Here is a 25,456-nt window from a genome sequence, read left to right as displayed (position 1 = left end):
AAATTACCCCCATTGCAAAAGGGCCTTTTACCTTCACTCTGCAAAAAGGATGGAAAATTGCAGTGTTTTCCTGCAGCATGTTTAAGTTCACCTCAGACAACGATTATTTTGTTGGCTTCCCAAGACCCAATTAAAAGATCATTTACAGACTGTAATTTAAAGTGTGTCCTTTGCTGATAAAATCCTTAACAGCTATAAAGTGAGTGTGTGTGTGTGTGTGTGTGTGTGTGTGTGTAGTCATTATTGTTGCTGTTTGGTTTAGTTTTCTATTTTAATAGCTAAAATATTAAAATGGGAAAAGCAAAGTGCTGATTATCCACAGATATGCCTAATTTCACATGGTGAAGGTATCTGTTAGAATAATGTGTATATAATACAGGCAATGAGTGTTCACGAGAGACTAAAGCTGGAACACAGCAGCAATTCCAGAAATAATTGTTTCTTCAGAGGGAAAATAATAAAAAAAAAAACCCAAACTTGCCCTAAAGCTTCAAGCAAAGCCTTCTGCTATGCTTTTAAAAATAAAGGCTAGCAAATGCATTTTAATTTCCCACGTGTCTACATGCACTGGCATTATGAGAAATCCCTTATTTATATGATAAATCCTGAATAATCCTGGGTGCTTGTCGTGAAAATACTCCATCCCTCTTGATTATTTTTTCAGCAGCTCAAAAATAAAATGTTTTAGTGTTTGGGGTTGGGTTTTTTGTTTTAGTATTTTTTTAACCTAGCCACCCTATGAGGAGCAGGATAGGACCTGCAAGGAAGGATGTATGGCACAATCTTCTTGTAAGATTGAGTTTATTTGGGAAAAAACCAAATAAATGTGATGGGGAAGGGTGTTTTTTTCCCTCTGGCTGCCTGTTATTGGCCCTGGGATGAAATGTGGCTGCTGCTGCTGCCTGAGGAGTTTCTCCTGTTGGGTTTGGGGGTTATTTGTTTGGGTTTTGTTTTTTGTGTTTGTTTGGGGGGTTTTGGTGTTTTTTTGGTTTGGTTTTTTGGTTTTGTTTTTTTTTTTTTTGTTTTGCTTGGAGGTTGGTAATAACAGTGGATGAACAAACACAAAGATTTCAACTACCAAGCATTTTTCCTTGTAATCTAATTTTCTAATCATTTCCTTATAATCTAATCCATTTTTCCTTTTAGTCTAACAAAGCTGCTGTCCAAATGGAAGGGTGAGAGCTTTCTTCTTCCTTGGTGCATGTACAGAAAAACAGATTGCTTTTTTTCGTAGAGGGCAAATCCTCAAACAGGTTGGTTGCAATAAGCCATAAATATGCTTGAACTTTCATGGGATTCCTAATTTTAAAATAAGGTCACTTCTAATTTATTTTGTTTAAAAAAAAGATGTTGTTAGTTGTCTCCCAACTTATCTTGTATGTGCAGAGTGAATATGCTTCAATTCAGGTATTAACAGAATTTTTAATTAAAGAAAAAAAAGTGAATTTTACTTTTTTTTGAGGTGTTATAAATACACATTATAATATTGGCTTTTCGCTAATATTAAAATGGATGCTATATGTATAATGTTAAAGTAAAATAAAAAAAAAATCTTTTAAAATTTCTGTTGTTAACTAAACTTAGACATAGTAGTGAAATAGCTGATGTAGTGTTAAACTGCCTGCTTGGTTGGAATAATATTCATATGATGAAGACCCCCAAAATCACAGCCAAGAAATTTGCATGCTCTAAAAAGGCAGACCCAAGGAGGAGCCATGCTAAACAGTTCTTGAGGAAAAGTTTTAATATGTAAAATTGTTTATGAATATGCAGTAGACTGATGCAATAGAAGGGGTATTTAAAGAGCATCTCTGAAATAGCAGGTGTGCTCCTGATGGAATGCCAAGCACCCGGCAGTGAAATCTTTATTTTCTTTGTCTCCTATCGTCCTTTACTAAACTTTTGAATTGTGAAAAACGCCTATCACTTGTTTTTTTTAAATTTCAAAAGTTTAATACGAATAAAATGGTTATAAAAATAGTAATACAATTAGAGTAATAATAATTTGGACGATTAGGACAATATGAGACAACAGACACAAAGAGTTACGGACAGTCCGGGTACCTCTTTCTGGGCAAAATAAGCCCGAAAAAGGACCCACGTTAACAGAGGATTAACCCTTAAAAGCAGCAGCCTGTTGCATATTCATACACCTCATCCATGATGCATAAATTCCATTCAAACACAGGATTCTGTCTGGTCAGTGTCAGCTTCTTCCTCTGAATCCTAACAGCGCCTTCATGGCTGAGCGAGGCAGGAAGAAGTTTGTTTCTTCTGATAATGGAGCAATAAATTATTTTTCTTTGAAAGATTTAGGTGTCCTGTGGCTGCTATCTCGGTGTGAGTCCTCTCTTTAGAAAAAAGTATCCTACATAGCACAGTTTCTATTTTAACATTTTATTATAACCTAAAACGATATTTAACACACTACTTAAGAGAACTAATACAGCATAACTTTCGAACGCAACACATGTAATAATCATTTTAATATTTGTGAAAAGCCAATCATAAAATACGCATTTTTTACAGAATTTTTACAGGCAGTGAACCTCGTTTTTCCCAGAAGGCAAAGCTAGGCTGTCTCCCAACTTAGCTCTCCGGTGAAATCACAAGTCTGGGCTGTATGAATATGCTATATCTTCGGGCACTAACGTGATTTCTAATTGGGGAAAAAAAGGAAAAGAAAAGGAAAAAAAAAAAGGTGTCGTTTGTTTCCTAACTCAATTCATTCGCAGGTGAAATCCCAACTCTCCCGTGGCGGGGACCGGGGGGTGATCCCAGCCGCCTTTTTGGGGCGGAGCTCCTCCCTCCCTCACTCCTCCCTCCCTCACTCCCTTCCTCCCTCAGGGCGGGCGCGAGATGGAAGGGGCGGGGTCGGAGGCGGGGCCTCGCACGCTCGGGCGGGGCCGGGGGCGGGGCCGCGCGCGCGCTCCTGCGGGGCGGGGCCGCGCGCGCGCGCGCCGGTGCGAGGAGGGGCCGCGCGCGCGCGCCGCCCCGGGAGCGCCCTCAGGTCAGTGCGGGGTGCGGGGCGGCCCCCGCGGGGACAGCCGCGCTCCCCTCCCCTCCTCCCTCGGGATGTGGCGGCCGATCCCGCTCCCCTCACGGGCTGCGGCGGCCGTGCCGGCGGGGAATGGGCTCCCCGCGCCCCGCGGAGGCGCCGCCGTGAGGGGCGGGGCGGGCCGGGCCGGGGCGGGGCGGGGCGGCCGCACCTGAGCGCCGGCAGCGCCGCGGAGCACCGGGCCGTCGGTGAGGGGAGCGGGGCCGCCCGGGCTCTGCCGCACAAAGAGCGCCCCGGGCACGGCCTCTGCCTGGCTGGAGTCGCGGTGCGTGTCCGCAGGCGGGTGTCGGTGTCCCCTCGGTGCCCCTTTGTGCGGCAGTCGGCGGGGTGGGTTCGCGGCGGCGCCGGAGGGGAGCCCCCGGAGCGGGCTCGGGAGGAGCCCCGGACCCGGCTCTGCCCAGGCTCCAGCGGGAGGCAGAGCACAAGTTGGGCTTTGGGGCTTTTCTCCTGCTTAAAGTAAAGCTCTTTTGTCAAAGAAGTACTTTAAGCATTAATTCGGCAACCTTCCCGGAGGCACAAGTAGGAGTTGCACCCGGTTTGGTATAAATTCCTCCTCCTTTCCCTGCGTTGTTGGCCGAACTCCTGATGTACCTGTCCCTGAAGGGTCCCTAGGGCCCACACCTTTACAATTCCCCATTTTCCTGTGTGTTTGGAGAAAGGCACCTGTGAACTTGGAGGTTTATCAATTCAGTTCGTTGCGGTGTTTCCTGAGTGCTGCAGCATTTTGAAACAGGAGGGAGTGGTGGGTTGTTGTGAGTTGGAGGAAAAGTTTGGATTGAAGTTAAGATACCTACGTGCTCCTGAAGTGTAGTTACCTAATTCCACAGGCTGGCTCATCTGAGAAGTGCTGGTGCAGGTTTTTTGCCTTGTAGTTAGTCCTCAGAGAACTTTGTTTTCAGCATGTGATGTGTGTGTTAAATTTTAATCTGTGCTCTGGGTTTTTTTGATTGTTTTTTTGTGGAGAGATGGTGCTGGGTTATAGGTGTATGGTACTTTATTTTGCATTGCTTAAACTTTTATGCCAGAGTTAGGCTCAAAATAGATTTTATTTTAGTGGGAGAGAACTGGTCTCACCATTTCCTACTGTGTGTGCAGGATGTTGCAGTGTGCAGTACCTGGGGTTTACTTTGCAAATCAAATCTCTTAGGGCCTTCATTGGAACTAAGTTCTGCAGGATTGCCAAAGTTGAATGTCGGCTGTAGTACTTTTTTTTTTTATTTTTTTCCACTTTAAATCCCCCCCAGTAAGTACGCTGCAGCTAACTGCACAATAACCTCCCTTGTGTTTCCCTGCCAGTGATCCTCAGCTCTGCCCCAGAGGAAACACCTTCCAGAAGCAACATGGGATTCATTTAGCTTGCCCTTTAAGGCTGGGGGGAAAAAATGCAGGTTGCAACAATAATTTTTATGTTTTGGCCACTTGCTTGTTACAGCTTGTGAGCAATTTTTTTTTCCTAAATTTACCAAACAGTTACAATGAAAGCAACAGTCCTAGGGTAGGCTCAGTTAAAACAGAGGTCTGATGATGGTAGGCCATGTGTTTTGTTGGCAGAAGAAATTTAGATCACCTGTTGCAGAAACTTGTGCAAATAAGTTTTGCAGCGGGATACTGTTTATGCCCATCATTAGCTTTCTCTGATAATTCAAAATGATTCTGCCCTGATACTGTCTCTGGTGACTCCTTGGACTTGGCTGGCTGTTGTTCTGTTTTACAAATGTTCAGGTACCTGAGCTGATGTGGGAGCTCTGCTTTGTGAGGCACTTAAATGAGTGATAAAGCAGCAGTTTCTGTCTCAAAGGGCTGATGGATGAGGCAAAAGAGGGATATAAGGGATGGGAATCTTGGAAGGAAAAGATTACAAGCTTTTTGTGGTGGAAGCTGTCATCAGCTGTGTTTTCTGCCGTTAAGTTGAATTCCAATCCCCTGCCTTGGTTACAAAAGCACTTTTTATGTGTGTGTCAGAAAACTGAGAGGGGAGCTTAAGTAAGACATCACTGCATTCAAACTTGCAAACTTCCCATTTTTGGGTCTTGGCTCATCTGTTTTCTGATCCTGCTGCCCTCTCTGAGTTTGATATCTCAGCAAGCTGCTGTGGAAACCAGGCCAGTCCAACACATAGAAAGTGTTTTTATTTTAAAACACTGGGGAGCTGGTTGGCAGTCTGTGAGTATGTGTGGGGTGAAGACTGGCAACAAACAGATTTGGAAGGTATCTAGAGACATCCCCTTGTCCAGCCCTGTTGCCTGTACCCTAAGATTACCTGATATCCTGAATAAATATTTCACTAGAGGATCGTGTAGCACTTCAATACCAGGCTGAATGACCTGTTGATAACCTTGTTCTGTGACAGGATATTTGTGTGCCAGGTTACACACCTTATAACCACCCTAGCTGCACTTTCTCCTCTTTGCATCCAAAGCATTTTAAAGGAGTAATTTTCTTTAAAAACTACATTCTCTGGACTTAGAGCTGTCCTGTCTCTGCTTGGGTGCAAGGTTTTTCTGAGAGTAGGGAAAGAAAGCAGTCCTTCAGGCAGGTGAGGTGTTTGCTTGTCTGAGAGCTGTGAGGATTCCTTAGAGCTCTTTGCCTTTACAGTTTTACAAGACCAAAGTGATACTACCCCATGTGCACCCAGAAAAAGGAAAGATTTTCATGCTATATAAATAAAACTAATGGGTATTTGTGTTTATCTTGTACAGTCCCTTAATTATGCTGTTCTGTTTGATTACTTGCTCCTTCCTTAGTTTTTCTCTCCTGCAGCTCTGATCTGTCACAGACTTACTGTGAAGAAGAACATTTAAGATATCCTAACATTGATAGACAAATACATCTTAAGGCACAAAAATATGTTCTGAAATCAGAATTTGAGCAGTGCTTATGTGTTTTTCTTGAAAATTCATGATGGTGCAGTAGCAGCCATTCACTTGTAAAGAGAAGGAGAAACTGATGGAAATACTGAAATGTAACTGACTGCTAAGGAAGGCAAGTGTGACTGTGCAGCAAAGGAAAATAAATCTGATTTTCTCAGGCAGTGGATAGGAGAGAAATTTGGGAACATCTTTATCTCCCTGTGGATTCAAACAGAGGCTGTGTGTGCTGGAAGAGTCTGGAATCAGTGAAGGGCAAGTAAAAGGATACACAGCTTCTAATGTGTGGCACAGGGAGAGTCATTCAGGACAGTGCAGGGTAATGGATGTCATGCCTGTTCCATTCCTTGAACTGTTTGGATTAGGCTCAGGTTAGCAGCAATCAGTCTCTCATACCTAAAAACTGGGCTTAGAAAACTCACTGCTGGGGTAGTTACTCACTGGTTTTAGTTCTCACTTTTGAGAAGTACGAGCCACTGTGGCTGAGAATGCATTTCTTATCAAAGGCTTGGCTTGCCAGTGCACTGACCTGTTCCTCTTTCACTGTCATGATTTTCCTCTTCTGTAGTTTCAAATGCAGTGGGAAGAAGATGCTGTACCAGACTTTTCCTCTTTAACACCCTGAATGCTGCCAGCTGTGATGCTCTGCTGCTGTGTACACACACAGGTTGCTCATCTGCTGTGGGCTTTTAAGCTGCATGTTCCCTAACCTTGCCTAGATGCAAAGCCACAATGTGGTTTTCCATTAGACCCATACATTCCAACACCTGACTAAGCCTTCCAAAGGTCCCCTCTGTTCTCCTTGCCCTTGCTGAAGGTGCTGCTGCTGTGACAGTCCCAGGGGACTGAAGTGTGCAGGGCAAAGAGCAGGTGTGGCTGTGCACTGTAGCAATCTCCTCTCCCCCCTTCTGTCCCACTGGGAGCTTCAGCACAGTGGTGGTGGGATGTGGTGAATGTAGGTTGCCTGCACATGAAAAATGTAGTCCTTGAGTTATACACCAGGATAATTAACTGTGATACAGTTCCACTCTGGATACTCATGGAGTAGTTACTTCTGGGTTGAGTGAGAGCCTTCCTCTCTGAGGAAGGGCCTGTTTGCATTTGCATTCTTCAGACTTAGTGTGCAAAGGAACAAAGACATTTGGGAACTGCTGATGGGAAGAAGCAGGAGCAGGCAGCTTACAGCCTGCCCTTCAGAGAGCCCATATTAATTTAACTATTGAAAATGATGGTTTGTAAGCCAAGTTAAAATCAGTTAAAGGTTTGTCTGCAGAGGTGAGATCTGTCTGGAGGATTGGAAGTTCTGTCTGTAGTCATCTGATCTGACCTCTCCCTTGAAGCAGGCAGCATGTGAGTGCTGCTTGCAGTGGTGGTTTTCCTGAAGTGTGCTAAGATCACTGGCTTCTTTCTCACAGGGCACCGAAGGATCATTAAATGCTAATGACTTTTGATTACTGTTGACCTTAGTCAATTTAGAATTAGTGACCCAGAGATGAAAACCACTGTATCTCATTACCAATTTCCTGAGCTATCTGAGCTTTCCTTTGTCAGTCAGTTTTGGTAAGAGGTACGGTAGAATTAAAGTTGACCTTTGCCTTAGAAAAAGGGTTGAGTGCTTTCAGGTTTGTAATATCATGTTTATAAATAAATAAATGGCAGCCACTAAGAAAGAAGTTAATTTTTGACCCCACAGACTGTCAAGAGCAAAGCTCTACGTGAAGTGAAATGAAATGGACAAGCTCGAGTAGCCACGATGGGGAAAAATGCATAATTTGTCTCTTTTAAATTAGTAGCAAAACAGTTTTATCTCCTGTAGCCTTGAATTTGAATTATCATTGAATTATCATTTTGTGGTTGCAGGTTTTCTCTTCACAGAGTACATTTGTAATTCTTTGTTTTACTTTGAACTATCAAGAAACAACTTAATGCACATAGAATGCATTGCAAATTTTGTTCTGAGATATTTTCTTCCTGCAGCTCCCAAACTATGATACAGGGGAATATCTCTTAGCAGGTTTGTCAAATCATATATTTTAGATTGTAATGAAGCATTTGACATTATTTTGTACCATATGCCCAGAAGAGAATGTCTGTGGGGTAATTCACCGTAATGGGATCAGGTACATTGTTCACTGCAGGTTGTCTAAGTGTAGCCCTTCCTTGCCACAGTTGTGGTTTGTGTGGACTGCCATTCCTGCAGCAGGCATGCATGGTCTTCAAATCAGAATGACAATACAAGAAAATTTGGAACATTTTTTTTCTCACTCTGATACAGTATTTTGGTCCATCAGGGAAGAAAATCTTTAAAGGAAAAAGACCCAGCAGAGCAAAGTGTTTGGGGCATAAATATTAAGTTATTCAACCTCTCACTGAAGATAAATTGCAGGCTTTAAGCAGCTAAGCAAGAAAGGTAACAGGAAAAAATGAGAATAGGAGATGTTGCAGTTGAAGTAGGAACAGGCTCATGGAAAGTGACTTATAATGCATCCAAAGATTTACTTGCAAGTAAACATAGGAGTAGATATTAATATTGTATGTTTTGTTGTGATTGCTTTGTCTCAAAATGGACATTGCTTAATGACATATTAAAAAGATTTAATTGAAAGGCTGCTTTGGTAGAGAGACTAAAACAAATAGCATGTATCGTGCTAGGAAACACTGCAGGAGTACAAAGTAGTTCTGAATATTCATTCTTTAGGTTTCTGTTTTATGCAAGTTGGTGTTTACCTTTTGACTAGGCTGCTCAGGACTTCCTGCTTTTGTTTTCTTTGAAGCATTAAGGGCATTTAAGAAGAAAAAGTAAAAGCTATCCTAGTGGATAATGTTATGCAAAGTATTTAAATCCTCATAAACACCAAGCAGTTGAGAATATTTGGTAACAAGTATGTTGCTAGCATAGCATGAGTTCTATAGAAAAATACTATTTAACTATTTTTGACTGTTTTGAAGCTTCTAGTCTTGGTTCAAGATGCAATTCTACTCTGATACTTTCACAGCTCTACAGTATTCTGGGATGTAATTGCTATTTTTTTAGCATCTATTTTGGCTTCTTTGTGAGTTTTTACAATTTTGCCCATCTTTCTTCCTGCCTTTGGTTGCCTTTTTATTTCTTTTTTCCATACAAGACCTGACTAAGACTTCATTGCCAGCTTTTCCATGCAGCTGACAGAAGCAGATGCCACCTTGCTTTCTTCCAGTGCTGCCAATAAGAAACTTAGGAGAGAGGAGATTGGAAGTTTTTGTCCACTGCAATGCATTTTTTTACTTGAGGAAATGAAGGGTAGAGCTATCAGTGCCCTTTTCAAATTGGTTTTTACAAACAGAAGGGTTGGAATGGTGATTGGGAAGGACTCTTCCAAGTGACTGAATAATTCATAGACAGGTAAACAGAACAAGGCACCACAGCTGTGTGGGTTTGGTTTATTGAGGTTTTCTGTTGGTTTAGTTAGTTTTTGAACATGTATATTCCATTTTTAAATGAGTGCTTGAAGTTAACTTAAATTCAGTGAAACCTAGCAGTGGACAGACAGGTAGATTTGTTAAACAGTAACATTGTTTATTTATTTTGGTTCATCAAGATGTGTCCTCTGAAATTTGTTTCCTTGTAGGGGGAAATTCAGGATTTAAACAGTGTTAATACTGCACAGGCAGAGTAACTGCCAAAGAAGACATTTGGCAATTTTACAGAAAAAGAAATGTATGCATTTCCTCATTGCTTACTAAGAATTCCTTCTTTTATTCATGATGTGGTTGTAATAAACAATTGGGAATTTTAATGAAAGCTTGTTTTTTATAGAATTGTGTAGCTCATGTTGCTACATGAGGAACAGGCCTGTAAATGAGAGATGCACAAAACCTCAGCTTATTAGAAGGAGAAAAAAAGATAGAAACTCTTTGGTATCCTTGCTATTGCAGCAGGAGAAACTGATGAAGTATGAGGAAGAATACTCCCAACAGGTCTGGAAATTAAACCGATTTCCCTATTGGAAGTTACCTTTAGAAAGGCATAATTATAGTAGTTACATGCTATTAAAAGTTGTACCAAGAGCTGGGCTTTACTGTGACTCCTGTGCCTCACAAGATATATTATGTTCTTGAGGGATGAATAAGCTGGGATGGCAGGTGTGTTGCACACACTTGGGTTTGAACAGCAAAATTGCTGCTTCAGTTCACAATGTTTAGTCAGGAACTGATTTCCAGGGGCTCATAAGCTACTCCTGATATTTTGGAAGGGACATGTAACTTGGTGTGTAGTAGCTCAGACTGGGAATATAGTCTTTTGCTTAATTCTTCTGGCATTTTGAATATCCATTAGACCAGTGTAAAGATTTAAGCATGAAATTTCCTATACCCTTTAACTTGAAATATTTCTGGTCTGACTACTTTGCTTGTAAAATAAAAATTAATGTGCCTTTGAAGAACTGTATTTCCCTCTTTCTCAGTTGTATATATCAAGTTTAGTTCTGTTAATATATAATTAATGAAGAAAGATGAGACTTGCTGAAGAAGATTAGGAGCACATTGTAATAAGATTTCAGAAATGGATAGATCTGTGGGTCAGAGAAGGTGACCTTCCTTCATCCTCTTGTTGGAGACAGACTGATCTAAACTGGGGATTTTGACTGGTCTTTCAACAGGCAGCAGTTCATGGGCTGTTTTTACTGACTGCCAGGGTACTGAGTTCTAAATTTATTAACATATTTGTACAGTAAACCAACAAAACACCATTGTATGAAAGGAAATGGAAGCTGCTGCCAAAACACAGAGTAGGGAGTGAGAATTGTCACAGCATATGCCACAGCACATGCTGCAGTCCAGATAGCCACGATACACAGAGTATCACCATAGAATATCAGAAGGCTTCCCCCCATGCAGGGTAAGACCAGACCACTTCAGCAGGCTGCAGGCAGCTGCCCTTTAGCCCAACCTCTGATACCCCTCGTGTTCAGGCACTGCACCTGTGCGCCCTCTGTTCCCTTTGGTGATTGCTCAGCACAGCCAGGCACTCCGTGGCTCATTGCTGCCCGTGCTGTTCACCTCTTTTCACAGCTTTTCACAGCTGTACCCACTGGGGCTCAGCCCCAGCCCCACTCCCAATCACCACAAGCTCTGTACCTACAGAGAATAGTGCAATAATTCTTTGGGTTTTTTTTTTCCTCTTTCACATCCATCTAATAAGTTCCTGAGGTGATGAAGTGCAGTGGAAGGTGGTAGTTTTTCATGGGTTTTGTTTTTCATAGGAGGTGTGTAGTTTTTCATAGGAATTGTATGAAAATCTAAATCTATGTAGATTTAGATGTTCTGTTCTGGAATCTGTGCTATTTTCTAGTTAGAGCAGACCAGGTTTTGGTGGGTGGCTTAAGAACAGGCAAAGATGGTTTTTTATTTACTGGACTGGATTTTTTATCCTGTTGTGCAGATACTTCTTGTCTACTGGGGTCTGTCTGACTTCTGAGTTCAGGCAGAACATTCTTCAGCTGCAGCTTCTCTCTCCTTTCCTTTCCCAGAAAGCACCACGTGCTGTGCATGTGTGGTGTGCTCCACAGCTCAAAGGTTGGTGGATTCCTGTGGGTTCACATTTACAATCTGTCTTTCCCACATGGAGTTAACTGGTCAGTCTGTCCCTCATTCTCTTTACTTCCTATAGCCTCCCAGTGACCTTATCTGGTGTGTGTGTAAAATCTTTGGATTTGTCCTGGTCATTGGTTTGAAGAAATGTGAAGAGACCTTGATTTTTAATATACTTTGGGAGTCTATAAAATGGATTTGTGGAATGACAATCAAATCTCCCAACCCCTGCTGTCTTTTGCTTTCTGCCAACTGTAATGCTGAGAAGCAGATTTTCTGGAGTCTGTGGTTTTCTGTATCTTTAAGAGGTTTTTTTAAAGATTTCTTCCTTTTGAAATGTTTGTCCTGTGCAGTGGCAAAAGGGTTATTGTTTTATTTGGAAGGGCTGGAAATTTACATAAGGAGAGGAAAAAAAAAACTTAGACAAACTCAACAAACTCAAATTCTGTGCTGGGAATACCTGCTGTGTTCCTGTTATAAACTCAGCTGTGAGCAGTTATAAGATCCCATCTGTGGGATGAGTTTCTTCTCCTTTACCCCTTCTTCTCCCTCTCAACAGTTCAATATGGTTTAGGTTTTTAGTTTCCCTTCCTAATCAGTCTATTGCAGATAAAAAAGAAAATATGTGGAGGAGAGAGAAAATGTTGCTAGAAATAATTTCTCTGTAAGTTACATAACCTCCCCTCAATGTATTTAGGAATGTGTCTCTGCCTTTAAGGCATAACCCCCCATCTTCCTTTAAAGCAGCAGTCAAGGAGGTTTTGCAGTGAGGTGCTGGATTGTGAAATGCAGCAGCTGAGGCATGCACACGTTTCCCTGTGTTTCCCCTTCCACGGGCAGTGCCTTCAGACAGAGAGGACAGATGTGTCTGGGAATGGCATCGTCCCCATCCCCAGCCACTGCAGCAAAGCCTCCACATGGCTGGGGCGTGCAGTGAGGACTTGGTGTGCAGCACCTCCCAAGGAAATAGCAGCACAATCTCAGGTTAAAGACATCCTGAGTGTGTGTTACACAGCCACAGCTGTGATTCCAGCAGTTGGGATGGAGACTGAATAAACAGCCTGAGTAATATTTCTGTTTGAGTCAGGGGCTTCAACAAGATTTCTTCACCAGCCTTTTATCACTTTAATTTCCCTGCTGTACCCTTGTCCAGCAAAACTAATTACGGCAAAATGTGGCTAAATTAGCTTTGAAAGCAGAGGGGTTTTTTTTTTCTTTAAAACTGAAAGTAGTTATGAAATAATATTTTAATTATCTATTCCCCAGTATTTTAAGGTCTGATATGTTGACACCTCATACCAAGTATTTTTTATTTCCCTGCTTTTGTTTTTAATTGGCTATGCTTACTTGGTGGTTTTTCTATACACTTGACCTGCTATTAAAGAAATCTGATCAAAATTTAAGTTCTGAGTAAACTAATTGCTATAAAATAGACTTATTCCCTATTTAAATGGTTTGGTTGGCATAGCTTATATCCTGTTTATTTGTGAGTAAAATTGGACTGTTTGCATCTCAAGGAGTGATTTTTGCCCGAGACTCTCTAAACCATTCAGACCCTTTCATTTAATGCTTTGAAACATTGATTAAATACATTCACTCTGGTTTGCTTTAATCTGATTACACATCTAGAAGTTTTCTTCTGATGTGGTGCATCCATGTCTGGTGTAAGCTGGCTTAATTAGCACTGCTTAGTGATTTGGGACCCCTGTCAAAGGCTGTTCTGTTATCTGGAAACAGAAGGAGTTAAAGCTGAAGCTGTGACCTCATCCCTGTTCATGTTACACTGGAGTAGAAGCCGCTGAAAGGGATCCTTTGGCTGCATCGCTGTCCGTGCTGCTGCTCGATTGCTTTAATTCGGTTCTGGTATCGGTCGCGCACAACCTGAACAGCTCTTACAGGAGGGATTTGTGGGGATGCTACAGGCAAAGGAAGCTGTGCTAATATCGAATGCCGTGGAAATAGACTCAGATAGATCTTTCTACCTGATTTCAACTTCTTACTGCTTCGCCTGTGAAAATCGAAGCGGCGCCGAGGAGAGCTCACACACACGCTCAGAGCAGAGAAACACTCCCGCCCTCCCGGCCAGCCGCGTGTGCCATTGATTCCATGCCATCCTCGCCGGCGGCTGCGGGGGAGCTGCGGGAGCGCTGCTGTGGCTTTACCGTGGGAGCGGCGCAGGCTACAATAGGTGTCACTGTGTGCGAGCCCAATCGCGCTCGGTGCCTGCAGCCATTGGCTCCGGCCGCACGGTTGCCTGTGCCGCTCCGCTCCCAGCCCTGCCCGCACAACTTGGGCTCGCCGGCAGCCTGGCGCTGCCACCGTGCGCTCCTCCTGCCCTCTGCCCCGGCTGTAGCGCTGCCAGCCGGTTCCTGATCGGGAAAGCTGGAAGGAATGATGGGGATGTACTTAACGGTTCAAGTACTGGATCAAACTTAAACTCAGTTTCTTACTCTGGGTGCTGGAAAGGTCACCTTGTCTTGCTGAGTCTCAGCTCTGCTGCTTTCGGTGTTACAGCTTCCACATAGATTCCTAAATGTTCCTGGCTAGTTAGGCTGTCAGTCTTTACTCACGGGTATACTGATGGTAGATGAGAAAGGAAAGAACATGAAATGTCTCACCTTCTTCTTGATGCTTCCAGAGACGGTCAAGAACAGGTCTAAGAAGAGCTCTAAGAAAGGAAATAGCAGCAGCAGTAGCAACAGCAAATTGCCTCCAGTTTGCTATGAAATCATTACCTTGAAGACCAAAAAGAAGAAGAAGATGGCTGCTGATATCTTTCCCCGAAAGAAACCAGCTAATACTAATACAACTGCTGTCCAGCAGTACCATCAGCAAAATCTCAATAACAACAACACTATTCCTGCACCTAATTGGCAAGGACTTTATCCAACCATCAGAGAGAGGTAAGTTCAGGGCAGCTTTTTTTGGTGTTTGAATGGAGAGGTGAAAAGTAGCAAAATGTCCAGAATGCATTTATTTGCTGAAGAAAACATGGTTATATTTTATTTGTTTGGGCATTTTTTTCTCCCTGTATGTGTGTGGGAAATAAGAATTTTGGTAATGGAGAAATATTTTAGTATCTCTTTTCCAGTCAGTGCATCTGTTTGAGTTAATAAAAATGTTGCTGAAAGCTGCACCATACCCATAAAGATTTCCTTTTTGACCTTAGTGGGGATTTTCAGTGATAAAGGCTCTGGACTTTGATTTCCACTTCTTGGAAAGTTCTCAGAAGTTTGGGGGTTTGTTTTATTGCACCCACACACACAAGAAACACTTTTAATATTTTCTCTGATATATTTGTACAATGATGTGTAAAGCAGCTGAAAGCAAAGTGTGACCTGCTTCTCTTTGCTAATGAGCAACTTGAAGTTGTTAAAAAATCATATTTCTTGGGTCTGGGACACGCAGAGAAGTTCCTGTGTGCCACAAATTAACATGTTACCTCTGTTTGTAGAAATGCAGTGATGTTCAACAATGACTTGATGGCAGATGTTCATTTTGTGGTCGGGCCACCAGGTGGGACCCAGCGGCTGCCAGGACACAAAGTAAGCAACAGCTGCATGATCTGCTGGGGTGGGGACAGCCAGGGAGAGCTCCCACAGTTACAGCAGGACAGAGTGTGGGAGGCTCAGCTCTTCTGGGACAGGCAGCAGTCTGTGTTGGGAAAGGCCACATGCAGTGGGATAATCTCTCCCTGGCTTTTCTTTGTGTTTTTGGTCAAACAGCACATTTGTTGGGCTAAGGCAGTAAAGTTAGGAATACTGCTTAGTGCTTGATTAATACTGCTCTTGAGATTTCCTAGAAATAGTTAACTTCTGTGGTGGAGGTGAGCGTTTTCCAGTAGCTAATGCATCTATGCCCAGGAGAGTAAAATACAAGGAAAACGTGTAACTTGTTCTTAACTTGGACTTCATTTCTTACTGAAGTGTGTCTGTAGAGCCTGTCAGTGCAGCCCAGTTTGCTCAGAGTGGCTCTCCCACATTGTTTGTGTTGGCAGTGTTTTCAGTTCAAAGCATGAAATAAGATTTTCCTTTCTCAACAGTATGTCCTGGCTGTTGGGAGCTCTGTATTCCATGCAATGTTTTACGGAGAGCTCGCCGAGGACAAAGATGAAATCCGTATACCAGATGTTGAGCCTGCTGCTTTTCTTGCAATGCTGAAGTAAGCATCATTCATCTGCTGGATATGTGTTCCTGTCTGATGTATACATGCCCTGCCAATGTCATAGTTGAAGTTTGCATATAAACAGAAAGAAAGCAGTTGCTTGAAATATTCCTCTTTTTGTGTTTTAAACTTTCACCTAATTTTGCTCTCCCCCTGTACTTCCAGGCACACACATATTAGACTAATGTAGGCAGTTGTAAATAATGACTTTGACAGGGGATCTTTGGGCACATTGTGTACTGTAATGCCTATTGATCTGATTTGTCACTATATGTTACACAAAGGAATGGAGTTACTAAAAAGGTTTGTCAGCTGTAACAAAAAACCCCAAACCAACTGTTCTACTTTGCAAGCTTAGAGAAAAGTTAAAAATGCATGCACAAAGCCCCCTCAGCCCAGTGAATTGCTGGGTTTGTAGATTGACATCGTTTCAGCTCTTTTATAAACCTGCAGTACGCAGGTCTTGGCTTAGAAAAATGACCCTAAGTTATTCAGCATAGCCTCTGAAAAATAAATTTCTCCTTATGTATCATATTGATGTGTTTGGAAAGTGATAAAAAGGCTGTTTACATGAATAGGGGGTTTTATCTAACAAGGAAAACGAGTCAGTTTACATGATCATTATTTTTCTTCTTGCAAACTGCATAAGAAATGCTCTCTTTTCCTAAATGGGCATGATGAAGCAGCTTCCCTGCTGAATTGTCCTTGAATGTATCTATAAACTCTGATTGTTGAGGAGAAATGCCCTATCACAGAAATGCTATGGCTTTGAGTTTTTGGTTTTTTTCCTTCAGCTTAAATAAATGCTGTTGCTTTCCTATACAAAAAGTACATCAGTATCTGATAGTGATCCCTTTAATATGCTGTAAGTTTTCTTGCACATAATGATATAATCACTAGCTAGCAATTTATTGTGTTTCATAGATTGTTTTGATTAACTTGTGATTACAGAAGAGTTCCTTTTTATTTTTAACATTTCACTGGCATCATAGATGAGCATTCAAAGTTGCATATAGAGTTTTTATAGGTTATCATCAACATCAGGAATATTCTGTGCAAATATTGGTAACTGCCAGAAGAGCTCCACAGATACTCTGTAGACCTGGAATATAAAGTTAGGATGTGACATTATGTAGGGAGGTGTGTCATGGATCTTTGGTTTGGGCCTTTTTGATTTTGTGGCAGAGCTCAGACTTACACTTTACTTTCATGTTAAATTTTACAAATCACAAATACAAGATACTTGGGTTCTTGCAGCCCCCCTTTCTTTTTGAACAGCAAATCTATTTCACTGTGGCTAAACATGATGTGCTGTGTAAAAACTGAATGCTTTCTGAATTTATCATTTAGAAATGTGTGCAGAAAGAAAGCCTAGGAAAGAGAGTAGCAACACTGACATCTCGGTCTTGGCATATTATTTAGCCCATGGCAATTTAGGAAACTGTCTAGGAGAGCATGGCCAGAACCATGGGATTCTTCACCTTCTCAGCTTTTATTGAAAAAACCCTAAAGACCAGAAACAGCCTGTGGTTTGTGTGGCTGTTGGGGTAACCTTGGCAGTGCTGTCTTCCCTGATGCAGCGTGTCTGAGGCTGCAGAGTGCCCCAGTCAGTGTCTGCAGCACTGGGATGGTGCAGGGAAGGCACAGGGATGCTGCTCAGCACTGCAGTGTCCCCTAATCACAGCATCCACTGCATGTGGAGCTTAGGGGGAGCCACTGTCCCCTTCACTCCTCTCACTCTGGGAAACCATCCCTGGGAGTGATTCCTGCAACTGCTGTGAGCCATGGATGGCAAGGCTGTGTTGCTACAGAGGGAAAGACTTTAGCTATGCCAAAGCAGCCTCTCCTTCACAGGCTTCTTTCTGCATCATAAACTTCGTCAGAAAATATATTTAGCTTGGATTTTTTGGTTTTGACATCTTGCTCAAGAAGTTTGGGGATTTTTTTTTTTCCCTGGGCCAATGAATTCTGATGGCATAAATATTTTTTCTGTTTTGTTACATTCTGACAACAAACAAGGTATTGCCAGGTGTAATATAGGAAATACCATGATGGGTAGACATTAGTTATTCTCCCAGTAAAACTGCTTTAACTGTTCTCTCCAGTTTTAAAAACAGGGTTAAACTCATAGTCTAGCTGCCAAACTGAATTGGTGCATTAATGAATTATATCTTATCTCAGTCCTGACTGTTCAAGTTAGAACTGTGATCTCATCTCATCCCAGGCTGAATGTGTTACTAAACCACCAAACCCCGTGGTCTGGCAGAATCCTGTGTTTGAGAACAGGGTGAAACTGGAATATCAGTAATTGCAAACCAGAGCTGAGGTGCAGAGTCAGAGGTGTGGAGTATTACTGACAGTCGATCTGTGCTGTGTCTGCTGTACATCACTGATATTAGTTCTTTATTTTCAATATTTCATTATTAAAATAGCAACTTTTGAACTATTTTGAATTAAAACAGATGTCATCATTCTCTGTTGCACTAGCAGGCAAAGAGAAGGTATAGAAGGGAGGAAAGAGTAGGAGAGCAATCAGGAGAATCATAAAAACAAATTAATTGAAAATGGAATTTTTTTTGGGCGGTGAAGGAGCTAAGCCTGTAACCATTGATATACAGATGGGTTCTTAGGTTTCACAAATAAGCTGAAACCAAGCAGTAAACACTAAAAATAAGCTTGGTTCTATGTAAGTTTTCTTTTTCCTCTGTAACCTCTTAGATTTTATATTGCTGGAGCAGCATCTCCTCTGTGCATGTTTTCCAAGTGCGGCATGGACGATACTATCTTACAGCTGCAAAAACACAAATAGTTATTTACAACTATAATCAGATCAGTGTAGGTACTAATTCCTCTTTATAGGCACATCTGTTCTGCAGAAAACTCATTGTGTAGGGAAACCTGCTAACTAGAAAATTTTAATTGGTACAGGGTTGCATACAACTTTAGCTTTTCTGGAGGAAGACACTTTTATCAGCCATAACCATCAAGACTTGCTTATCCCTGTGAAGAGTGAAATTGCATTTGGCATGGTTTTAGCACATTGCATTCACCAGCTGCAAATGGAGCCCTGAAGCATGAGATATTGAAAAGAACAAACTGTACAATGCTTCATTTCTCTGAGCAATGAATCCCAGCAGTTTAGTCACATAAATAGAATTTCACCTTCATCTCTTCCACCACAGTGCCATAGCAATAAAGCTTTTTTCATCCTTATGCAGTGAGACTGAGTGAAAATGCTGTCCTAGTTGAGTTAGGATGTTGTGAGCATTAAAAACCTGAAAATTTTCCATTTCTGATACGTTTCATAACCCTTTGAAAAAAACAACCAAAACCACAAGCCCAAAAAAAAAAAGCCACCTCTGAAAATAACCCAATCCAGTAGTTACAGAAATGATAATACCTGATATACTTGAATAGCATTTCTCTTCTTAGATTACCTAGTTACTCTCTACAAACTTGTTACCATTCCTGTGTTTGTTCATGCACCTCAGTAAACCATGGTTCACCATCAGGGGACATGCAGCCCAAGGACTCTTGGTAACACATGTTCCAGGCTCTTGTGGTAGCTGAGGGAGGCAGCCCTGCAGGGGCCACAGTTTTTAAACAATTGTCTCATAGCATGCACTTCAAAGGGAAAGTTGGATTTACCTTAGATTTAAACCCGTTCTCTTCTATGGTCTTAACATACGTGCTGAATTTTTTTTGTACTTTCTTTCTGGGCTTAATCAATACCCCCCAAAGCACTGCTCGATTTTAATTGGAGCGATTTAAATATTCTTTGTTTATGATTTTGTATGAGTTTGTTGACAAACTGGTGTCACATTAAGCAGCAGCATTACACCTGTGTGCTTTATTTCAGGTACATCTATTGTGACGAGATTGATTTGGCAGCAGACACTGTCCTGGCCACTCTTTATGCTGCCAAGAAGTACATTGTCCCTCACCTGGCCCGTGCCTGCGTTAACTTTCTCGAGACAAGCCTGAGTGCAAAGAATGCCTGCGTGCTGCTCTCCCAGAGCTGCTTATTCGAGGAACCTGACCTGACCCAGCGCTGCTGGGAAGTGATTGATGCCCAAGCTGAGCTGGCTTTGAAGTCTGAGGGCTTCTGTGACATTGATTTTCAGACCCTTGAAAGCATTCTCCGGAGGGAGACTCTGAATGCCAAAGAAATCGTTGTTTTCGAGGCAGCTCTGAACTGGGCTGAGGTGGAGTGCCAGCGCCAGGAGCTGACGGCCACCATCGAGAACAAGCGCAAGGTGCTGGGCAAGGCTCTCTACCTGATCCGCATCCCCACCATGGCCCTGGACGACTTCGCCAACGGCGCCGCCCAGTCCGGGATCCTGACCCTCAACGAAACCAACGACATCTTCCTGTGGTACACGGCCGCCAAGAAGCCGGAGCTGCAGTTTGTCAGCAAGCCCCGCAAAGGCCTCGTCCCGCAGCGCTGCCACCGCTTCCAGTCCTGCGCTTACCGCAGCAACCAGTGGCGCTACCGGGGCCGCTGTGACAGCATCCAGTTTGCTGTCGACAAGAGAGTGTTCATCGCTGGCTTTGGGCTCTATGGCTCCAGCTGTGGGTCGGCAGAGTACAGCGCAAAGATTGAACTGAAGCGACAAGGAGTGATCCTGGGCCAGAACTTGAGTAAATACTTCTCGGATGGTTCTAGTAACACTTTTCCCGTGTGGTTTGAGTACCCAGTGCAGATTGAGCCTGACACCTTTTACACAGCGAGCGTGATTCTGGATGGTAATGAACTCAGCTATTTTGGACAGGAAGGAATGACAGAAGTTCAGTGTGGGAAGGTGACTGTTCAGTTTCAGTGCTCCTCGGACAGTACGAATGGCACAGGGGTACAGGGAGGACAAATTCCCGAACTCATATTTTATGCTTGAATGGGAGTGTGTGGATACAAAGCGTTTTGCTATGAAGAGCCTGTCTGGGTCAGGCCTACTGATTCTTAGCTTTTTATCTGCAGATATGTGATCAGTACCGGGAATATGTAACTAAATGCTGTGGGCAAGTTCCTGGCTTGCTGTACTTGTAGCATCATTGGTGATTAAGTGTAATATTTAAACTGGAAGCTGTTAGAAACAAGCAAGTTTTAAAGGCTTTGTAAGGGGGGTGCCTGTTTGCTGGTGATGCTGACCCTTTCCTTGCTGATACCAGTGAATCACCAGAGGATGTCCCCATCTCGTATCTCAACACTGTCTTCATTGATCCATTTTTTTCTTTCTCCATTTTCTGCTTTCTGCTTGTGTTGGGGAGGTAGGGATAGAAAACAAAGAGTCTTGTTTTATAGCTCTCTCTGCTGTCTGCTCTGCAGACTTTAGAGATTCCAGTGAACCAAGCTGCTTTTGACCATGGGGGCTGGAAGGAGTCCTTCAGTTATAAGCAGAAAAAGCACAAGTTTAAACCTTCATCCTGTGAGATTCTCCTGTAGCCAACTGTTTGGGATGGCTCCAGGGGAAGATGGGAAGAAGGCAGCATCTTTCAGGAAGCTCCACGGCATACCAGCCATATCCTCAGTGCATGGACATGCTCACAGTGAGGAAGGGATGTGGGCTTGGCAAGTTACCCTTGGAGTTCATTTTCTAGGAATCCCACCTTGAAGGCATGGAAGTACTTGCATGTGTTCAAATTGTGTGTGCAGCTCTTGAAACTCTGCTCCCATGAGCCAGGTTTTGCTACACTGGAGTTGATACGCTCTTTAAATGGCATTTCTTTGAACCCTTGCTAAATAAATGGGAATTTATATCAATCATCTGATGCAGGATAATTTTTTGTTTGTTTTGGGTGGGTTTTTTCTTCTTCCTAAACATGGTAGAGGCAGATTTTAGAGGAACAAAAGAATGTATCGATCTTGACTTGGATTTTTTTTCTGTAATATGAGATTTTTTTTTTCTTTTTATTACCAGTTGAAATTTAGACAAAGACAGAAGATTCCCAACTGTGGCCATGTTACACTTAGTGTATACCATCCGATAGCAGTGAGGGGGAGGAAGTCTCCCCTGATGGGTTATTGTTGGAGCTCTTGCAGTTGCTTATGGCTACACATCAGTCAGAGGATTATGTGGTCTGGAACCTTTTCCCTGGCTGAGTTTTTCCCCCCAGGAAGTTACATGTCCATATCATTTTTGGTGATGTAACAGGAAGTTACATGTCTGTATCATTTTTGCAAAAGTATGAGGGATACTCCTTGGATCAGGGGAGGAAACCAATATAAATAAGAACTACAGGTACTATTGAAACATGAGAAAATCCTTCATCACTGCACTGGGACAGGTGTTCCTCTGCCCTGCTGCACTGCCCATTGTAAAGCATCTTGCTTCACCTCCAAACTGGATTCTGTTTGTTGTGTACCTTTGAACAAAATGAGAGGACCAAATGATTCTTTAGACCTGCTGAAGATTAATGTTACAGTATATCCACACATCAATGTAGCATAACCCTAAATTCACTTGTCAGTTCTGTAATAAAAATGTTTTTCTCATCTTATTTTACCAGTTTAATGCTGTTACTCTAAGTGTTGCTTGATGGTTGGAATTCTGGCCCTCAGCCATTGGAAGGTGCCAAAATACATCTTGGCAGTGTCTAAAATACCATCTGAAGTAAGGAGAAGTTGAGTGTAGTCAAAGCCCAGATCTTCTTTCTAGGTAATAAAAGGAGAGCCAGGTAAAAATGTACTCCACAGGATTTATGCCTTTCATCCATCTTAGCATTTAATGTTTTGTATACATACATACATGTGTGTGTAAGCAGCACTCTTTCTGAAATGTAAATACCCTCAAAATACAAAAATGTTTTGTTTTTTGTAACAGATGTACATAATCCAGACTGTTTGTGAAATCTAAACAGAATGCTCCGTGGAAAACTCCCAGGGAGAGATTTATAAAAACCTCCAGTTACTTATATTTAGATCTACTACTGAAAATAGACAAGAGTATAAATGGTATGGAGTGGAGAAAGAGGTGCTGAAGAGATCATAGAAAGGAATCTGAGATTGTGATGAGGTAACGGTCATCTACTTTTAGACAACATCTGAGCAGCAGTTCCATTTATTTAGATACATTTCAAAGCAGAGAAAGATGCTAATCAGCTGATTAAATTTTTGTACAGCAAGTGGCTGATGCAGATGTAATTACTCTGAGTGATAAGCAGATTGACAGGTTCTGGCAGGGAGCTGCATTTTGATTTGGTTGGTAAAAAAACATGTACCACAGCTGGTGGGACAAGTCAGAAAGTACTGCATTGCTTTAACTAGTCCTGGGTTCTCACTTAGAATTTTTTATTTGTTTTGACTCACCTGCACATAAAGGTGACTTATCTGCTGCATTCACTGGCTGGAAGAGAAGTTCAGAGATCAGAACACTCTGTAGCTGTAATGTGTAGAAAATGAGCTGTTATTTAATTATTGTTCTTATTTGATTCTTTTATGAAGTCTTTTTGATGAAGTAGGATGAAAGCAACCTCTAGCTTAATTCCTCTGAGTCCATTCTGGGTTTTGGGAGCTGGTGCAGGGAAAGGTTTCAAGTGTGGGTGATCAGACAAAGGCACCCAAAACACCTTTGGATGCTCACAGCATAACTTGCTTCTGAGCACTTTGTGATGCTAACAAGTACTGGGATGTAAGAAGGTGGCCACTGTCACTCACCATGGGACATCAGGGCACTTCAGTGGGTGTCTGAACGTGGATTTGGTTGGTTTAGCAGAACCACCCAAGCTTGAGTACATTGATTGACATCTTGCAAGCATCAGCCATGTCAGCCTGGAATGTAAACGTGATGTCTATAGAGATCACCTCACAGATTCTGTCTAAACTGTTCCTGGCTGTGTCTGCTACTTGTATCTTTGATTTGCTGGTGAGAGGAATCTGTGATAAGAGAGTATAATGTAATATACTTTCTGCATATCTAAAATAGTATTGAAGTAAACACTTTAATTTCTACACACTTATTGCACTGAACTGTTTTGGGTTTTGGTTTTTTGTTGTGATAAACTCGGCTCACTTCAGGTCCCAGCACCCATTTGTGCTGAAGCAGTGTTTGACCTTAGCAGGCTTACAGCATTATTTATAAAGGTCAGATATATATAAATATATAAAGTACCTCATGTTGAATGTTATTGTACTGTATCTTTAATGTCACAGTGCAGATCTTGTTGGACTCATGAATGTGTATAATCACGTTAAACATAAAAATAAAAATGATTCTTAAATGGTTGTTTCCTGCAGTATCTTTGAAGCATGAGCTGTGAAAGTCCTTACTTAGTTATCTCTTCTAACAGTTCTATTGTTGTTCAGTTGTGCAGGGATATTTGTTGAGCTTATGCATTCAGAGATCTTTTGATCCCCATAGAAGCAAAAGTCTAAGGGAAATCAAAGAAGAACAATGAAAATGTTAATCAGTTGCATTGTAAAAAGGTTGATGATTAAGCTAATGAGCTAGAGTGAATGAATTCATTTATGTACTTTATGAAAGACCTTGTCTACTGGCATTAATATTTTCATGTTCTATTAATATTGTTAAGCATGTGGAGATGAAGGGGGAGGGTCTTTTGTTTATTCTAAAAGACAGTTGGCACAGGAAAGGCCATGCTTTTCAGTCTCTGATGTATCAGAAAGGACAGTGTTAGTGCCAAGAGGCTGTTCTCTACTGAAAAGTTAATTATATAATATTATTCAGAATTCTGAGTATTAACAATTTTCTTCCAGGAGATTTGAGCCTTCATTTTAAGATTTGAGACTTCACTGACTTTAAAGGTCACTTCTTTTAAAGGCTCACTTCTGTGATGTCCATCTCCAAGACCTTCCATATATTACTGGCTGATGATAAAAAATACAGTCTGATAGAGAGATACAGAAATTTGAGGAAATCTACCCCAGAAAAAAAATCAATACCTCCAGAGTTCATCCAAGATTCTAATTGAAACATGTTTACAGGCATTAAATTTGCCACTTTGGGTAAGTTGCCTTTCTAGAGTCTTACTTCAGTACTTGGTACCACACTGCTCCATTCTGGATCCAAGTTCTCTTAGGTGCCCAGCACTTCTCATTTGGAGCTGGCTTCAAGCAGGAACTGCCCTGTGCCTTGCACTGTACTAATGTGAAAGCTCTTAAATCTGTGGCAGATTTCAGTGTGACGTGGTGCAGCAAGGACCACCCTGGCAGCAGCAGCCTGGCTTGGTGTAGCAGAGGAGATTGGTGCTGCTGGCAGCCTCAGATGCTTTGGCAAACAGGTCAGAACCAAATGGACAGGATGAATGAAGCATGGCCCATCTCATCCAAAGGGACTTTCTCCTTTGCTTCTGACTGAAATATGATGGGAGTGATAGGACACTTTGGTTTTAGGGAGAGCAGTGTCAGTATTGCACCCTTTTTGGTGAGGCAGAGAATCACGTGTGTATTGTGCCAGCAAAAAAGAAGTTTGAAGTGGAAGGAAAGAGTGCTAAGACGTTTATGTATTATGTATTTGAAAAAAGACTGGACATGGCACTTGGTGCTATAGTTGAGGTGTTAGGGCATAGGTTGGACTCGATGGTCTTTAGATGTCTCTTCCAACCTCATCATTCTGTGATTCTGTTTCTGACTTGGGAGGAATTGGACCCCAGGCAGTGCACTCACTTGTCTGTCCTGTAGGTCATACCCTGCTTGCTGGAGAAGGCTCCCTCCTGCCACATAGTTGGAATCTGCTGAGGAGCACGTGGCTGCTGCTTCTCATGAGGACAAGATCCTGTCTGAAACAGGCTCTGAATAGTCAGCTCTCAAGTGGAGGAGCCTAGTGTTTCCTAGCCTAGCAAGAGG

General features: G+C 42.2%; 1 protein-coding gene across 2 annotated transcripts; it reads left to right on the top strand.

The window, feature by feature from the left end:
* The first annotated feature begins 2,991 nt into the window (after positions 1–2,991).
* BTBD3 (BTB domain containing 3) lies at positions 2,992–23,871 on the top strand. Of its 2 annotated transcripts, XM_036379842.2 has the most exons (5): positions 2,992–3,010; positions 14,132–14,396; positions 14,948–15,038; positions 15,536–15,654; positions 19,517–23,871. In XM_036379842.2, exons 2-5 carry the CDS (start codon positions 14,254–14,256, stop codon positions 20,547–20,549), a joined length of 1,386 nt encoding a protein of 461 aa, XP_036235735.1. In that variant the 5' UTR covers positions 2,992–3,010; positions 14,132–14,253; the 3' UTR covers positions 20,550–23,871. The 2 variants fall into 2 exon arrangements, with proteins under 2 accessions (XP_036235735.1, XP_036235734.1); XM_036379841.2 differs by lacking the exon at positions 2,992–3,010 and having other exon boundaries at positions 12,951–14,396.
* Positions 23,872–25,456: the final 1,585 nt, after the last annotated feature.

The sequence above is a fragment of the Molothrus ater genome, chromosome 3 (assembly GCF_012460135.2).
Source record: "Molothrus ater isolate BHLD 08-10-18 breed brown headed cowbird chromosome 3, BPBGC_Mater_1.1, whole genome shotgun sequence".
Lineage (NCBI taxonomy): Eukaryota > Metazoa > Chordata > Aves > Passeriformes > Icteridae > Molothrus > Molothrus ater.
This window is presented reverse-complemented; position numbering and strand designations above follow the sequence as displayed.